The sequence below is a fragment of the Astyanax mexicanus genome, chromosome 22 (genome assembly GCF_023375975.1).
Source record: "Astyanax mexicanus isolate ESR-SI-001 chromosome 22, AstMex3_surface, whole genome shotgun sequence".
NCBI lineage: Eukaryota > Metazoa > Chordata > Actinopteri > Characiformes > Acestrorhamphidae > Astyanax > Astyanax mexicanus.
In genome coordinates, this window is record NC_064429.1 from 6,595,772 (window position 1) to 6,613,757 (window position 17,986).

The 17,986-nt window shown below is 37.9% G+C and overlaps 1 protein-coding gene across 3 annotated transcripts in view; it reads left to right on the plus strand.

Annotated features, from left to right (window-relative positions):
* tacr1a (tachykinin receptor 1a) overlaps positions 1-17,986 on the plus strand; it is a 185,060-nt gene that overhangs the window by 165,332 nt on the left and 1,742 nt on the right. For 2 of the 3 annotated variants that reach the window (XM_049470227.1, XM_049470228.1), the window contains exons 3-5: positions 1,612-1,762; positions 8,347-8,543; positions 14,853-17,966. The exons of the other annotated variant lie outside the window; for it this stretch is intronic. In XM_049470227.1, the coding sequence (XP_049326184.1) occupies positions 1,612-1,762; positions 8,347-8,543; positions 14,853-15,168 (664 nt within the window). In that variant the 3' untranslated portion in view covers positions 15,169-17,966. The remainder of the gene's footprint in view (positions 1-1,611; positions 1,763-8,346; positions 8,544-14,852; positions 17,967-17,986) is intronic. 3 annotated transcript variants of the gene reach the window in all.

Here is a 17,986-nt window from a genome sequence, read left to right on the forward strand (position 1 = left end):
TGTTCCTCCTTTTTTCTTTTCTTTCACAGCATAAATAAGCAGGTCAGTTTCCTTAGCTGAAAAGCGCAGAACAGCTGCGCTATTAAAATAGCAATCCACCGGGGTAATGCACTATAGGATCCTGTGGCGCGGCCTAAGCTTTTGTTCTTAAAGCCATTTTTTTCCTTTTACCCATTATGCGAAACTGGTAAGTAACAGGGGTGTCACAATGTGTTCCTTCTAACTCAGCAGGTCTCGCCACTGGGGGTACCTCGCGGACAAAACTGTAATTCTAAAAAAAAAAAAAAATTAAGTTAGATGAGCACAGGATGTTAATCTACACAGATTTCTCTTCTGAAAAATGTTTATTTGTTTTATGTTTTATTTTTATGTTTTATTTTTACTTTATTTGAGTAGCGCTCCGTTTATTTATTTATTTATAACTTAGATTTCCACTAAGGCTGGGTTCAGCAGCATTAGCATTAGCTGCAAACTGAGCCAGGGCAATATTAGCTAGCAGTTCATCCCACGTAGCTTGTTTTAACAAGGTAAACGCACAGGATACCGTCTGATAATACTTACCTCTAAATGGGGAAAGAGCTAGCGCTTAGCATGATTAGCAGCTAATGCTAATACTGCACTAGTCTCTGTGCTGGACAACTAAACTGAAACTCTCCTGTATAACGCTGTACTTCAGCAGAGTGGCTTTACTGCTCCTTATTACCTGACTGGTAAAATTCATACATAAGAAGCACCAGATTATACGTTTTTTAAGTGTGCCTTATAGTGCAAAAAATATGTTTTTTTTTTAAACACTTTTACTTAAATAGTAAAAAGCTTGAGTTGATGCCTCAACTTCTAGAGAAGTATTTTTTAAACCCTAGTATCTAGACTTCTACCTACAGAGTAATGTATGTCATTGTCAGTGTTGGTAAATGTGCTGCAGGATACCATACGAAAGCTGTACACCTCCATACCCAACCATCCATCCATAGTATTTCATCTTTTATCTGGAATAAAGGTGCTCAGCAGGGTACTGGATCTTCCTTTCAGTTACAGTACAGTCTTCACCAATAAACGTATCCTTTCACTGCTTTCAGTTTTGTAATAACTTCATCATTATGTTCACAGCTAATATAAGGCTTCCTTTATATTCCTTTATAGTATACAGCTTTTTGGTTTATTGCTGTAAGGTTTTATAATTAATAGGTGCACTTTCTTGTTTGCCTTTTTTCCCACTCTCTCTATATATATTCCTTTGTTCCTTTCTCTTTTGCCGTCTTTGTTGCTCTTTTTTTAATCATGTAAAATATATGATCAAAAAATAAATAAGTACCAGTGTAATCCTGCTGTTTTCTATATAAACGCTCTGTGGGTGAATAGCCGGGATGTAGGCCGCTGCTACATCGTCACACAGAGAAGGTTTTTACCTAACAATCATGTTGTCTGACTGCAGAGCAAGGGATTCTTAAAGGGGATGCAAAAATGCCTGCATCCATTCATGCGGCATTTCAGTATCTATGGAGAACGGATGATTATTACTATAGTTATTTACTGTAATTTAATCTCTCTCTCTCTCTCTCTCTCTCTCTCTCTCTCTCTCTCTCTCTCTCTCTCTCTCGTTCTCTGCAGTTATCAGCTCAGTGTGGCAATCCTGATCTATTTCCTGCCTCTGATGGTGATGGGCTGGGCGTACGTGGTGGTGGGGCTGAATCTGTGGGCCAGTGAAATCCCTGGAGACTCTTCTGGACGCTACCAAGAACAACTCACTGCTAAACGCAAGGTCTGTAGAAGCACCAGAGGTGGAAAAAGTACTGAAAAATTGTAATTAAGTAAAATTACCATCACTTTGCTAAAATTCTACTCAAGTAAAAGTAAAAGTACCCATCTAAAAATCTACTCAAGTAAAAGTAAAAAGTACTCAATTTAAAATGTACTTTAAGTAAAAGTTACATAGTTACTTTTAATTATTTGATGTAAAAAAGTAAAAACAAATCATAAATTAAATTGTTTTAAATGAACTATTATTCCACATAATAATTTTGGATCATTCAGGCAGTATTTGGTCAGACCAGCCCATAAAACATTTTCAAGAACAAGTGGTATAGGTTTCTATGATCCATTTTTTTCTTTACTGTTAAAAAGTTTAAAAAAGGTCATATAGGTGACTATAAACTGTATTTTTATAGTTTTACAGTTCATTATTATTTTTTAACTTGCCATTGCTATGCTTTAACTGCTATTTACATGTTTTTTTTTAACATTCAAGCTGATTTTTTATGATAAAAATACTTACACCACATGCTTTTTCAGATTTGATGTGGAAGTTTTAAAAAAAGCTGACAGCTCTGACACATTTTGTATTGCATGAGGACGTTATTGCCTCGTAATTCCACGCACGAGCATCCGCGCCAATAATTTTTTTTTTTTATTCAGACAATTGTTTTTTTTCCCCCAGCATTTTATTTTTTACTCAGTAATTGGGAGTTTTCCAATGTAGCAAAGTAAATTACTTGTGTCAAAATGTACTTGAGTAAACGTAAAATTACCTATTTTAAAAACTACTTTAAAAATGACAAATTATTCAAAATCTACTCAATTACAGTAACTTGAGTAAATGTAATTCATTACTTTCCACCTCTGAAAAGCACATATACAAATACAAAGACACGCACACACACACACACACACACACACACACACACACACACACACAGGCCTGTTGCAATGATTACTTTATCGACTTATCATAAAATATATGGGCATGGCTTTAATCATTCCTATTGACTGCAATATCACCAATTACCATTGTCTCAGCGGGGAAAGCCAATATGTTTTTTAAATGTTCGAATATTATTAAAAATTAAAAGTTCATTGTTCTCTAAAAGGTTGTAATTGCATTATTGTGCTATTAAATTATCATTATACAGTCATATGAAAAAGTTTGGGCACCCCTATTAATCTTAATCATTTTTAGTTCTAAATATTTCAACATTTCAGTTTGATATATCGGTAACACTTTATAATACTGTTCCATAGTTAATAGGTAACTAAGCAGTAACTAAGCAGTAACTAATTAATAGTGCTGCATTAACATCTAAATATTTTCTATTAACTACCAGGGAGTACTGAATAATTACTCAGTAGATAGTACTGAACTAATGATTATAGTAGTTCACTATTAACTCCACAATAATTACTGAGACTTACATATCTCCCAGAGAACTACTTACTAATGATGTCTCCTTTATAATAACTATTCATTAATTACTGCTCAAATCAACATTAATTACTGAAAACCCTTACATCCCACCTAGGGAACTATAGATCTAAATCAGGCATATTTGAGTTAAATGCATATTAATTGAAGGCATATTTGAATTAAGCAAGTGACACCATTTGTAGTAGTGGTAACCTTAATTACCTTATTATCCTCAGTTCCTTCCAAATATTAGCAACATATAGTAAAATACTTCAGTGTGTATTACTCTGCTTAACCATCAATTTTGGAAGAAAAAAACAACATTATAACGTAATATTATTGCATAGAAGACCTTGATGAAAGTTCTCCAGAAAGCATCTAAGACTCTAAGAATGACTGTAAGACTGTAATAATGTAACAATCATTGCTTTAATACTAGGTATCAGCCTTATGAAAGTGTATCTTCAGCGTTTGCAGTCTCACAGAGATTTATTTTACTGCGCTCTATTAGGGTAATTACGGTAATTTCGCAGCGAACGCAGCTCTCCTGGTCCTTCGTGTAAATTCTCTGCTGCTGCTGCTGCTGGAGAAGGATTAAGAGAGACTCTGCTGCTTTCATATTTCTGTATTTGATTGAAAATAAACTAGTAATCAAGATATTGAGATCTTTTCCAGCTTATTTTACCCCCGGATCAGAGGAGGACTCTTTGTGGGTTGTTAACCAGCTTTAGGATGTGTGTTAGCTAGCTAAGTTAGCTAAATTGTGTGTAGTTAGCGTTAGCCAGCTAAGTTAGCTAGGTTATGTGTGTGTGTTAGTTAACTGGCTAAGTTAGCTAAGTTGTGTGTAGTTAGCGTTAGCCAGCTAAGTTAGCTAGGTTATGTGTGTGTGTTAGTTAACTGGCTAAGTTAACTAGGTTATGTGTGTTAGTAAGCTAGTTTAAATGTGTGTTAGTTAGCTAGGTTATGTGTGTTCGTTTGCTAGCTAAGTTAACTTTTATGTGTGTTAGCTAGGTTAAATGTGTGTTATTATTATTATTAATGTATATTTCCCTTTATAATACTGTGACATGATCTGCAGTAACTCCTAAAGAAGAACACAGTAACTCCTCAGTAATTAGTAATTAGTTACCATGTTTCTCACTTTATAATACTGTGGTATGATCTACAGTAACTCCTAAAGAAGAACACAGTAACTCCTCAGTCATTAGTAATGGGTTACCATGTGCTGCTGTTAACTCCCAAAAAAAGAAGACAGGGACCCCTTATTAATTATCTATGAAGAACACAGGGATGCCTAGTCCGTTATCTAACACAAATATTTATTCATTTAAACATGATTCCCCCCAGAATAAGGGATGTAGGACACAGCCTAGAGTAAAGCTGTATGTGAGCCATCACTTCTACTGAGCACATCTCCAGGAGGACTGAAGAAGAGCACAGGTTTAGAATAAACACCTGTAACACACTGACATAATATTACAAAAATGGGGGTTAAGCAGACTACTGCACATTTCAGTGTGTCTAACATTTGGAAGATATTGAGCATACTAAGGTAAGTAAGGTTAATATATGATAAGTGGTGTCACTGACTTTAATATCACCACTGATAGAATAACCTGCAGCAGCAGATAAACACACTGATAGAGGCCAGCGGTCCGGCGCTGTGAAATTACCGTAATTACCCTAATAATGGGCACTAAAAGTCTGTGAGACTGCAAGGCTAAAGATGGGGTTTAAGCAGATTACGACACACTGTAGTATTTTACTATATGTTGCTAATATTTGGAAGATAATGATGATAATAAGGTAATTAAGGTTACTACTACTACAAATGGTGTCACTCAAATATGCCTTTAATATCACCACTGATAGAATAATTGTTTGTGTAGACTGATTTAGATCTATAGTTCCCCAGGTGGCATGTAAGGGTTTTCAGTAGTTAATGTTGATTTGAGCAGTAATTAATGAATAGTTATTATAAAGGAGACATAATTAGTAAGTAGTTCTCTGGGAGATATGTAAGTCTCAGTAATTACTGTGGAGTTAATAATGAACTACTATAATCATTAGTTCAGTACTATCTACTGAGTAATTATTCAGTACTCCCTGGTAGTTAATAGAAAATATTTAGGTGTTAATACAGCACTATTAATTAGTTACTGCTTAGTTACTGCTTAGTTACTTATTAACTATGGAACAGTATTATAAAGTGTTACCGATATATGTAATAACTGATTGACACAGTAATATTTCAGGATTTAAATGAGGTTTATTGTAATAACAGAAACTGCGCAATATGCATTAAACCAAAATTTGACCGGTGCAAAAGTATGGGCACCCTTATCATTTTATTGATTTGAATACTCCTAACTACTTTTTACTGACTTGCTGAAGCACAGAATTGGTTTGGTAACCTCATTGAGCTTTGAACTTCATAGCCAGGTGTCTCCAATCATGAGAAAAGGTATTTAAGGTGGCCAATTGCAAGTTGTTCTCCTATTTGAACGTAGAACCCTGGGTGCTCCGGTAAACCAGGGCGATATTAGCTGGCAGCTCGTCCCACGTAGCTTGTTTAAACACGGTAAACAACACGAACTACAGTCCGATATACTCACCTCTGAACAATGAAAGAGAAAGCACGGTTAGCGGCTAAAGCTAATGCTAATGCTACTCCAGCTGTCCGGGGTTAGCAGCAGGCTACAGGCCAACAATACTCACCTCCAAACTGCCAAAGAGTTAGCGCTTAGCGCGAATAACGGCTAATGCTAAAGCTGCTTTTAGTTTATTTTTCTAAACTTAACTTGACCAGTAATGAGGCAAAATCCCAAAAAATGAGTAATGAAAACTCTTTTTTTTTTACTAATAAACTAGAATTTTAATTATTTTGATCACTCTGTATACAGCTCTGCTGCACACACTCACACACAGCTTGTTAATATTGTAAAATTGTTCATTTTTACAGCCATATTTCTCTTCAGCCTGGGCTCCCTCTCTCTCTCCTCAGCTCTCTTTATCACTATTTACACTTGTGTGTCTTCTAATAGATATTCCTTGTCTGGTGTTTTACAGCACTTCCAACTCCTCTCGTTAGCTCTGACACACTCACTCTAAGTTGCACTCTGTCTCACACACACACACAGCAGACGCGGGTAGAGTAATGAAAACCCAGACAGATGTGTTAAAAAAGCTCTTCCAGAACACAGCTGCCTCTTAAACTGCAGGGGGGAGTCGTTAGAATATCCAGAATAGACTCTTTTAAAGCTCTTTTGGTGTATGAAATGAGGCAATGGTAAAGCAGGAAGTGAGAGATTTGAGCAGCAACAACGTAAAAGGAGCTTATCCGACAATAAAATTAAACATCAAAATATAGTGTATTTTTCGCACTATAAAGCCCTATCTGGACGGGATTAGTTTCTCAGGGGGACAGCTGTGAAAAATATTTTTTTTCAATTGAAAAAACAAGAGGACCAGTGAGCTTTTTAGGCTTTTTTCTCGGTCACATGACATCGCGTTCAGTAGCTCCTCCATTTCCACTCGCTGTTGTGTTTTTACGTGGATCTCCATGAAAACGTGCGTCCAAAGTGTCATTACGGTGCGTGGCAGTGGATAAAAAGCTATTTTATTAAACTCGAGGAGACGAAACTCAAAGTTGTGCATCCGGATGGGACTAAAATTACCGGGGGACCATTGAGTTCCATTAAAGCTATCCCCAGTTAGCGGCTAATGCCTCCGACAGTGCTACACTGAGAAACCCTGAGTGTTCCGGAAACCCAGGGCAATATTACAATATTATTAATATAACTGTTAGTTCCATGTTGCTTCTTTTAACAAGGTAAATGTGCAGACTACAGTCCGATATACTCACCTCTGAACGGTGAAAGAGCTAGCACTGGTGCTGTGGTTAGTAGGTAATGTTAATGCTGCTCCAGCAGTGCTAGCCAGAGTTAGCAGCAGGGTACAGGCTAATAATGCTCACCTGTAAACAGCAAAAAAGATAGTGCTTAGCGCTGTTAGCAGCTAATGCTAATTCTGCTCCAGTTTCTCAGAGTCTCAGTGCTGGAGAAACTTCAGTGAAGCTCCAGCATAACGCTGTACTTCAGCAGAGTGGCTTTGCTGCTCCTTAATACCTGACTGTTTAAATTTATACATAAGGAGTACCGATGATTTTTTGAAAAATTAAAGGATTTTAAATGCAGCATATAGTGTGAAAAATACGGTAGTTAAAGTGGTAATTTTAGGGGGTCCAAGGACTGTTTTGCACGAAGGCCAAACAATGCAGATTTACTTCCACGAGGACTATTTTAAGAATTATTATTATTAATTGTTGGTTAAGCTACATGATGCAAATGTCTGTTTTTCAGGTAAATAATAATTACTTTAATAGCATATGATGCAGGTGTTATAGGGCAAGCATGAGCAATAATTCTTATTTAAGCATTCTCGTTTAAGTGTTCTTAGCAGTCCTAAAGGCTGTAAATCACTTTCTTCTTAAGGCGATCTTACGTTATAGCAGAATAAAGTTTTGAAAAAAACGCAAAAAAAAATTGGGGAAGCATTTAACTACATGAATACTGCAACCAGCCAGCAGAGGCACTAGACCTATGGCAGCTTTCCACTGTCCATGCTTTTTTATAGCTATTGGCTGCTTGTTAAACACACACACGGACGCTCTGCAGAGCACAAACCCGACTTTTACCTAAACAATAAACAGAATAAAGAATAAAATAACATTACTGTTCTCTTAAATGAGCTGCTGGTGTATCTTCACTGTGTGAACGAGCAGCTCAGTATCTGTCTCTGCTGAGACGCACAAAAGCATCACGCTGTTAAGATACGAACGTGCCAAAGTCAGAGCTCATCTGGTTCTTAAAGGGAAGGACAACTGACTCCCTGATTGGTTTGTTTCACGTTACGCCCAAAATTAACTACACCCATGATTAATTGAGAGAATTAGTACATGTCTTTTGTACGTTTTGAGCTGCGCAATGTGTTTTTTTTTTTTTTGCACCTTAACAATAGCAGACACACCAAAATGCCCTAAATCCAGCTGTGTGATACACAATTGACCGATGCACTATAGACAGCTAAAATAGAGGCCACAGTGTTGCTATATTGTGAAACTCAAATCATACAGATATATGCTAACCCGTATTTCTGTTCTGTAGGTGGTGAAGATGATGATTGTGGTGGTGTGTACGTTTGCGATCTGCTGGCTGCCGTACCACATCTACTTCCTCCTCCACCAGTTCTATCCCTCGCTCTCCGAGAGACCCTTCATCCAGCAGGTGTATCTGGCCATCATGTGGCTCGCTATGAGCTCCACCATGTACAACCCCATCATCTACTGCTGCCTCAACGACAGGTACCTACACTCACAGACTGGAGGTTATAAATACAGCATACTGGATCTTTAAGATGCCTGTTAGTTTATGATTATAGAATTAGCTCACAGTTAGCCTGTTAGTTCACGTTTATAGAATTAGCTCTCAGTTAGCCTGTTAGCTCACGTTTATAGAATTAGCTCACAGTTAGCCTGTTAGTTTATGATTACAAAATTAGCTCACAGTTAGCCTTTTAGTTCAGGTTTATAGAATTAGCTCACAATTAGCCTGTTAGTTCACGATTATAGAATTAGCTCAAAGTTAGCCTGTTAGCTTAGTTCAGGTTTATAGAATAAGCTCACATATGGAATGCTAGTTTATGATTATAGAATTTGCTCACAGTTAGCCTGTTAGTTCATGTTTATAGAATTAGCTCACAGTTAGCCTGTTAGTTTACAATTACAGAATTAGCTCACAGTTAGCTTGTTAGTGCCCGATTATAGAATTAGCTCACAGTTAGCTTGTTAGAGCCCGATTATAGAATTAGCTCACAGTTAGCCTGTTAGCTCACGTTTATAGAATTAGCTCACAGTTAGCCTGTTAGTTTATGATTACAAAATTAGCTCACAGTTAGCCTTTTAGTTCAGGTTTATAGAATTAGCTCACAATTAGCCTGTTAGTTCACGATTATAGAATTAGCTCAAAATTAGCCTGTTAGCTTAGTTCAGGTTTGTAGAATAAGCTCACATATGGAATGCTAGTTTATGATTATAGTATTAGCTCACAGTTAGCCTGTTAGTTCACGTTTATAGAATTAGCTCACAGTTAGCCTGTTAGTTCACGTTTATAGAATTAGCTCACAGTTATCTTGTTAGTGCCCGATTATAGAATTAGCTCACAGTTAGAATTCTAGTTTATGATTATAGAATTAGCTCACATTTAGCCTGTTAGTTCACAATTATAGAATTAGCTCACAGTTAGCCTGCACAGCTTTGCTACATTCTATTTGGGAAGTTACAAGTAAAATATTGTGCTATTTACTGTATTAACTTTTGTTTGTTTGAGTTTATGTAGTTTTTTGGTACACTTTATTTGTTACATTGCTTTATTTCTGATACTATTCTGTTAAACTGATATTGTATAAAATAATACTAAGAGTAAATCAACAAACAAAAATATTGTTATCATAAAAGACTTTAATATTCTGATATAGTACATACATACATATATTTTATCCAAATGTCTGTGCACACCCCTTATAATAAATTCATTCTACTATAAGCTGCACCCATTGCTGAGTTCCTGTATATAAGTAGATCTCTAGAGCAGGTAAATAAACATGAGCGTATTTGCACTGTGCCTAACGCCATGTTATAGAGATGGTTATAGAGGGCTATAAAGCCCCTGTGTTGAGCTGTTGAGCCGTGGAACTGTGTTCTCTAGAACAGGGGTGTCAAACTCATTTTGGCCGAGGGCCACATTGGCATATTGGCTGTCCTCTGAGGGCCAGATGTAACTTATAAATGTAATAAAATGTAACCAAATGTAATATAAAATGAATGTAATTACTCCTTAATGTTAAATAACTCTCAATATACTATTTATTCAATCAAACATTACAGTTGCATGGAAAAAAATGTTTACTTGTTGCTCTATTAACATAAATCATTTTAACCATCAATCAAGAACCAAACTATTCAAGTGAATAGAAATGACATAAAATACAAAATATATTATCTTTGATCAAAACGTTTGATAATGAAAAGAGGCTTAATAAATATAAAATCAAAAATTGTGAGCTGCTAAGAACATGTGACAGCATTTTGCAAAAAAAACTGACTGCAACCGCCTTGCATCAAACTAGATGCTTAATTACAAAAACTACATAAACAAATAAAACCTGCAAACACTAAATACGTTGCAACAGCTACACATATAAATAAGTATGTAATGAACTTAAAATACAAAAATAAAGGTTGACTCAGTTTACAACTATATCAAGTTTTCAGGTTAGTTTTTGATGAGAAGATGCTCCCTGTCACACCAAGTGGATATCCTCTACCATCCAATGATCATGTTCTGAAAATAACAAACATAAATTAAATTGCATAAAGTTAAATTATTGTTCTTCTTGGTTGAATTTCATTTAATTATATTCTAATTAGGTTTTTTATGTGTCTTTCTGACAAGATGTCTGACAGCGTTTCCCCATTACCAGTGTGTCAATGTCTGGTTTTAGGTCCTGTGCTGAGGCAATCCTTAGGACAGCATGGAGGTTGTCATCAGTGAGACATGATCTGTGCTTGTTTTTGTTCAGATTCATTATAGAAAACATCTGTTCACACAGATAGGTGCTTCCAAACATGGACAGAACACGGGCAGCATGAAGTCAAAGCTGTGGCATCAGACCAGGGGGCAGCAGACTGTAAAAGTCCTGGATTGCAGCATCTTGGAACTTTGCTCTCAGGCCACTGTCACTTTGAAGCTCAATTAACTCCATCTGAAGATGTTGGGGTGCAGTGCAGACGTCGGTGGTGAAAGGATTGGCAAAGATGGCAAAGCCAGACTGCTGTCCTCTGAAGTCAGAGAAGCGCCGATCAAACTCAGTCTTTAACCGGCTCAGTTTGGTAGTCAGCTGAGCACACGGAAATGTCCCAGGAAATAAGGCTGACATGCTCTGACAAACGGGGAAGTGGGCGAGATTGTCCTGTTTTGCTTGGCACATCCATAGGTCCAGTTTACGCTGGAAAGCCGTGATCATATCGGACATCTGCGTAATGACTTGTTTGCGTCCCTGCAGCTTCTGATTCAGTTGGGCGAGATGCTCGGTTATGTCACACAACACAGCAAAGTCACACAGCCACTTTGGATCTGACAGTTCAGACAAGGGGTTTCCTTTACTCTGCATGAAAAGAGCAACGTCTTCCCTGAGCTCAAAAAATCTGCTCCTACTCAACCACCGCACTTCTGTATGGTACAGCACATCCCCGTGCTCCGAGTCGATTTCCTGCAAAAACATCTGGAACTGACGGTGATTCAGGCCACGCGCCCGGATGAAGTTCACTGTTTTCATGACCGTGGTCACTATGTTATCCATTCCCAGCACCTTCCCACATAAAGCTTCTTGATGGATAATGCAATGATACGTTATTAGAGGCATGTGACAGTTCATTTTTTGCATTTTCCCCTTCATTAGTCCAACCAAGCCATTTTTTTCTCCACACATTGCCGGTGCACCGTCTGTAGTTAATCCCACCAAGTTTTCCCAGGCCAATGCATTTTTACTTACGGACTTCTCAACCGCATTAAAAATGTCCTGTCCCGTTGTAGTTCCATGCATAGCAGCTACATCCAACAGTTCCTCAGTGACAGAAAGATCTGACTTCACGCCTCTAATAAAAATTGCTAACTGCGCTGTATCTGTGTTATCTGTGCTTTCATCAACAGCTAATGAAAAAGCTGTGTAGCTGCGTGTCTCCTCGGCCAGCTGTGTTGCAAGATTTTCTGCTAGTTCCTTAACTCGGTCAGCGATGGTGTTTCTTGACAAACTGACATTTTTAAAAGTCTGAATCTGGTCGGGACACACTGCTCACAGACCTTCAGCATGCACTGCTTTAAAAACGCTCCCTCTGAGAAATACTTTGAAGCACGGGCGATTTCTTCAGCCACAATAAAGCTAGCTTTCACTGTTTTTGGCTGTGGCTTTCGTGAACAGATTCTGCTGCGACTTCAGTTTGTCTTTTAATTCTTGTGCAATCTGTTGCTTTTCTTGAAGGCTAGCTTTGCCGTACTTAGCGCCGTGCTTGGTGTCAAAATGCCGGCATAGATTGTACTCTTTAATAACCGACACTGCTTCGCAACACAAAAGGCATACCGGTCTTTCGCCTTGAAGCACGAACATGTATTCGCCTTCCCATCTTTGTTGAAACAGCCATCCGTCCGCATCAACTTTTCTTTTTCTGGACATTTGTATGTCTCAATTCCAGTTACACCTTCCCTCCGGCAGGGTTTCCACATCAATGACTACACTGCCGTGTAGTGGCAGTAAGCCGTAACTTCGCGGGTAATACAATCGACAAGCATTGTGGGGAATGTATTTTTTGGTCAAAACACGCTTCTGACCTATTTATTATAGACACTAAGATCTTACAAGCTCTCGCGGGCCACATAAAAGGACGTGGCGGGCCACATTTGGCCCGCGGGCCTTGTGTTTGACACATGTGCTCTAGAATGATGGAGCTCCATCCAATAGCCTGATTTTGAGTGGGATGAGTTAGGATCATCCACTACCTATTGACACCTCACTAATGTGCTTCAGTCAGTGAACACTTACAGCTCCAAACTCTATTCACAGAGACAGTTACTCCCACAAAAGCAGGATACACCTTTTAATACCACTGATTTTTTAAGAAACATTGAATGTGCAGGTGTCTCACACACACTCCAACACATCACACACTCCTTCACTCCCTAATTACCCTCTATCCTCACTTTCTTTGTGTGTGCGTGTGTGTGTGTGTGTGTGTGTTTGTGAATGTATTGAAATTGAAATGCAGCACAGCTTGCACACAGAAATAAACCCTTACTGTTCAACTCTTTCTCTCTTTTTTTTCTCACTTGTCACGTAGGGCTTTGCGCTGTGTGTCACCAGCTCATTTTCTCACACACTCCAAATCTGCCTCTCTCTCTTTCTCTCTCACTCTCTCTTTTTCACTTTTTCACACTTCTTATTCTCCTCTGTTCTCGTTTCATCAGGCGCATCTGTCCTTCTTGTCGTCACTCCCAGACGCAAAGGTTATAGAAAAATATATAAATTGTTCGCATCTGTTAAAGTCAGAGGTGGTAAGAAAGCAAGTGTTGGTACTTGTGTTTCTGTAGCGTCATACTTTTATTTCCATTTCCTACATTTCACTCCAAAAACTTCAAACTCTGCACTTTTACTCACTACATATTCAAACACAATCCCTGACTTTTATTGGTGATAAATCTGGTGACGTCTGGTGAATCCATGCTCCTGTTGGTATTAACTCCCCAACACCTTGTTTTATAGAGACTATTTTAATCTACTGATTTTATCTACTGATTTTCCCATTGTTATACTCAGTGCACTCAGATACACAGATAGCTCACTGTGTTCAATATCGGTAAATATTGAATAATATTGATAATTATTTCTAGATAAACTGTGTCTTTATTGCCAGTCTTATTACCATTCTTATTACCAGCCTTTAAAAACAGAAAATAACTTTTTATTTTGTTAGTTTAAAAATTATAAGCTCAGTGTTTTAATCATTAATTAAATATAATAAAATAATCATTATGTGATATTAAACTGAATTAAAACAGATCAAGCATGAAAATGAAAAAAAAAATTTTAGGAATATATATATATATATATATATATATATATATATATATATATATATATATATATATATATATATATATAATAAAACTCATTTTCTTTTTCTAATTAGAAAATTTGTACTTTTGACTTGGAGTATTTGAACTTTTAATTTAGTATTTTATAACCCAATTATTTGTACTTCTACTGTTTTAACTGAAGTAATTGTACTTTTACTGGAGAATTGTAAACTGGACAATAATATTTTATAAGTTTTTAAATAGATATTTATACTTTTTCAAAAGTATTTTTAACTGGAGTATATGTACTTCTGCAGAGGTATTTTTTACCTGGAGAATATGTACTTTTATTTAAGTGGACTTAACTGGATATTTAAACTTTTACTGAACTATTGCTTTTAACTGGAGAATTTAAACTTTTAGTTAAGTATTTTATACCCCATTATTTGTACTTTTACTTAAATATTTTAACTATAGTAATTGTACTTTTACTGAAGAATTGTCAATTTTTTAACTTTTTTAAAAAGTATCTATACCTATATCTTTTAATTGGGGTAGTTTTTTCTGAAGTATTTTTAACTCCTTGTAAACTTAAGTATGTGCACTTTTAACTAAGTTTTTAAACTGGAGTTTTTGAACTTTTAATTAAGTATTAATAACCCAAATATTTGTACTTTTACTTAAGAATTGTAATTTGGAGGATTTGTATTTTACCTAAGTTTTTTTAAAAACTGGATACGTATACTTTTACTGGAGTATTTATAACCCAAGTATTTGTTCTTTTTCTAAAGTATTTTTAACTAAAGTATTTGAAGTTTTATTTAAGTGATTTTAAATTGATATTTGTACTTTTGTTTGTATTTGTACTACAACTTGTGTGTTCCTGCCACCTCTGGTTAGTTTTTGGTTAAAATTCTTAAACTGAAATTCCTGTGTGTGTGCATGTGTTTGTGTGTGTGTGTGTGTGTGTGTGTGTGTTCCTGCAGGTTTCGCATTGGCTTTAAGCAGGCGTTCCGCTGGTGCCCGTGTGTGACGGCCTCCCCGTACGAAGGCCTGGAGCTGAAGTCCACCCGTTACCTGCAGACTCAGACCAGCGTGTACAAGGCCAGCCGCATGGAGACCACGGTCTCGGCCGTGATGCCCGCCGGAGCCGAGGACGCCGCCAAGTCCGGGGCCAGGCGGACCACGCCCGTCCACAGCCCCTCCCTGGAGCTCACCTCCAACGGCTCCTCGTCCAGGAGCATGTCCAAAACCGTGTCTGAAACCTCCAGCTTCTACTCCAGCAACAACCTCCCGGCCTAGAGGAAGAGGGGAAGGAAGGAAGGGGCTGGAGAAGCGACGGCGGCGGCAGAAGAAGAAAAAGAAGAAGAAATAACGAGCGTTGGTAGAATTAATGGATGTATTCATCTCTGTGAACGTGTCATCTCTGTATTATCTGTATCTTTCTGAGGGCCATCAGAACCGCATTCATGCTTTTTCCACATGGTTCTCTCGTGGCTGGTGTCTGTCGTCGTTCTCTGAAAGCCTTATTCAGACACATTTCAGGAGATTGCCACTTTTGTCCCCAGTCTAGTCGCCGTCCAGCTTTGAAATGACTGACCGCGGGAGTTCCAGCGGTGCCGGACGTGACCGGAGAGCCTGATGGAGTGGTCCAGCCTTGTGAACGTTGTTGTGGTCCAGGCTTGGTTGAGCTGGACACGGTGTATATTCCAAGTTTACATTTACTCGCATGATGGGACAATGAAGAATGTGTATCCAGTACAATACCTAAACATGTAGTCTCACCCCTCAGTGTGTGTGAGTGTGTGAAAGTGTGTGAAAATGTGCTCAGAATTTGCTCAGCGTTAGAATGCAGGTTCAACATGCCATCCCAGCCAAGTGGGACCCAGGTTGGTTTCCCAACTTTTTTTTCCAATTTTCTCCCAGTTTATCTGGGCCAATTGTCCCACCCATTTAGCTGCTAGCCAGCCGTATATCCCACAACACAGGGAGGGTGAAGACTAACACATGCCTCCTCCGACACACTGAAGTAAAGTAAAGTAAAAACTAATTTACTTACGCTGAAGTAACAACTAATGGGTGGAGCTTGTCGAAACCAAGTGTTACAGTGAAATGAAAAAAAGAAATCCAGTCTACAGTTCAAGTGAGGTCTGATTTTTTTATGTATTTTTTTATTGTGTCAGAATATCTGGTGATATCTTTGCGTATGATATGATATGATATGATATGATATGATATGGCACACCCTTATTCGAAATCAGATAAATGTCCAAAGAGTTGTTTTCAAAAAAGCTGAGACCTTTAAAAACGTTAAAAACTATTGGAAGATTTTTCACCCTAGGAGTGATGAGGGGAAAGAGCGCCATCTACCCACTCAAAGAGCAGGGCCAATTGTGCTTTCTTAAGGATTCGGCAGCTGAAGGCACACTGCATCACTGGGATTCGGATCAGCAATCTCCAGATCATTGGGGCAGCACTCATAGTTCATTACAGCCCACATTAATCTAATACTAATTAGGTTGTAAATGCCTTAAAAATCAATAATAATTAGTTATAACACATACGTAGAAAAGGGCAACAATGACTTGTTGTTGGCCAAATAGTGAACTATATTACACAGCTGTCTATATTGTTGCTATGTCTGTGTCTATGTATGTGTTATAACTGATTATTAATAATTTTTAAGGCATTTACAATCTAATTAGTAACCATTAATAAACTAATTGTAAACCATTTATAAACCCTTTATAAAGGTAGTCTTATTTTAAAGTGGTACCGAATTTTGCTATCATTATTATTATGGTATGTAATGAGTTTTTTTCTTGTCAGAATTTTTTTGTGATATTATTACGCACAATATAATATGATACATCCCTATTCGAAATCAGATAAACACTTTTTTTTTTAAAGCTGAGACCTTTAAAAACTTTAAAAACCATTGAAAGCTTCTTAAAAGAAATAAAAAGCTATTCTTCTGCAGAATCAATCTGAGGAACTATGGGAGCTATTTTGGCTGTTCTCCTTTATATTGAAGCATTTCTCCACTGTTTGGCTCAGTTGGAGCTTAGTAGGGGGAAAGAGGGATATTGAGTGACTTTTCAAATTTTCAAGTCAAGCCTGGAAATTGAAGTTGTCAGTGATGAACTGTTTGAACGCCTCCCAGTTTGAGATCCGCTGCCAAGCCGCAATCACCAACTTCGCTGGATCAAGAGCAGTAATAGCTCAAATATGTGCCGGGCCAAGGCCTGCGCTTTTTAGCTTTTATTTTTTGCTTTTTTCTGGGTTTTTTGTGCGTTTTTGTCCCTCCGATTTTGGGAATGGCTGCCTGCGTCTGTCTCTCTCTGTGTCTCTCTGTGTCTGTCTGACTCCGTTTGTCTTTTTGAACTGGAGCTTTTCTCTCCGTCCCTCCTGCCAAACACCCCTCCGAATTCTCAGAGCGAGCTTTCGCACTCAAACGCCCGGCTCACAAATTTAGCTCGGGAGTAATCCACCCCCCGCCGGGTCTGTTTTGGCCCCCTGTGAGGAGAATGGGCTGGTAGTGGTGGTGGAGGAGGAGGGTGATGAAGAACAGAGAGGGAGGGTTACGGGCAGCACCTGTTGCTGGAGATTACTGACGCCGGTATGTGACAGTGGTGTCAGTTTTCTCACGAGCTCGAGGTCGTAGGGCGTTATAAAGGATCAGGCTGTTCTAGTCCACTGACTGGAAGTATGCTGGCATAAGAGACAGTATTCACACTTAATGACCAAGTCATGAGTCATGGTCGTAACCTGTAAGGGTAGACAGGAAGGTTCAGGCCTTAAAACCAAGGTTTTTATTGAAATAAACACTATATTAGAATCAAATACACAGCAGATAATATCTGCATTACAAAGCATTGACAGCAGCAGGTGTGTAGTGATGAACTGTTTTGAAGCTATATGAAGTTTGGAGGTGTGTAGTGATGATCTGCTCTGAAGCTACATGAAGTTTGGAGGTGTGTAGTGATGAACTAATCTGAAGCTACATAAAGTTTGGAGGTGTGTAGTGATGAACTCTGAAGCTACATGAAGTTTGGAGATGTGTAGTGATGAACTGTTCTGAAGCTACATGAAGTTTGGAGGTGTGTAGTGATGAACTAAT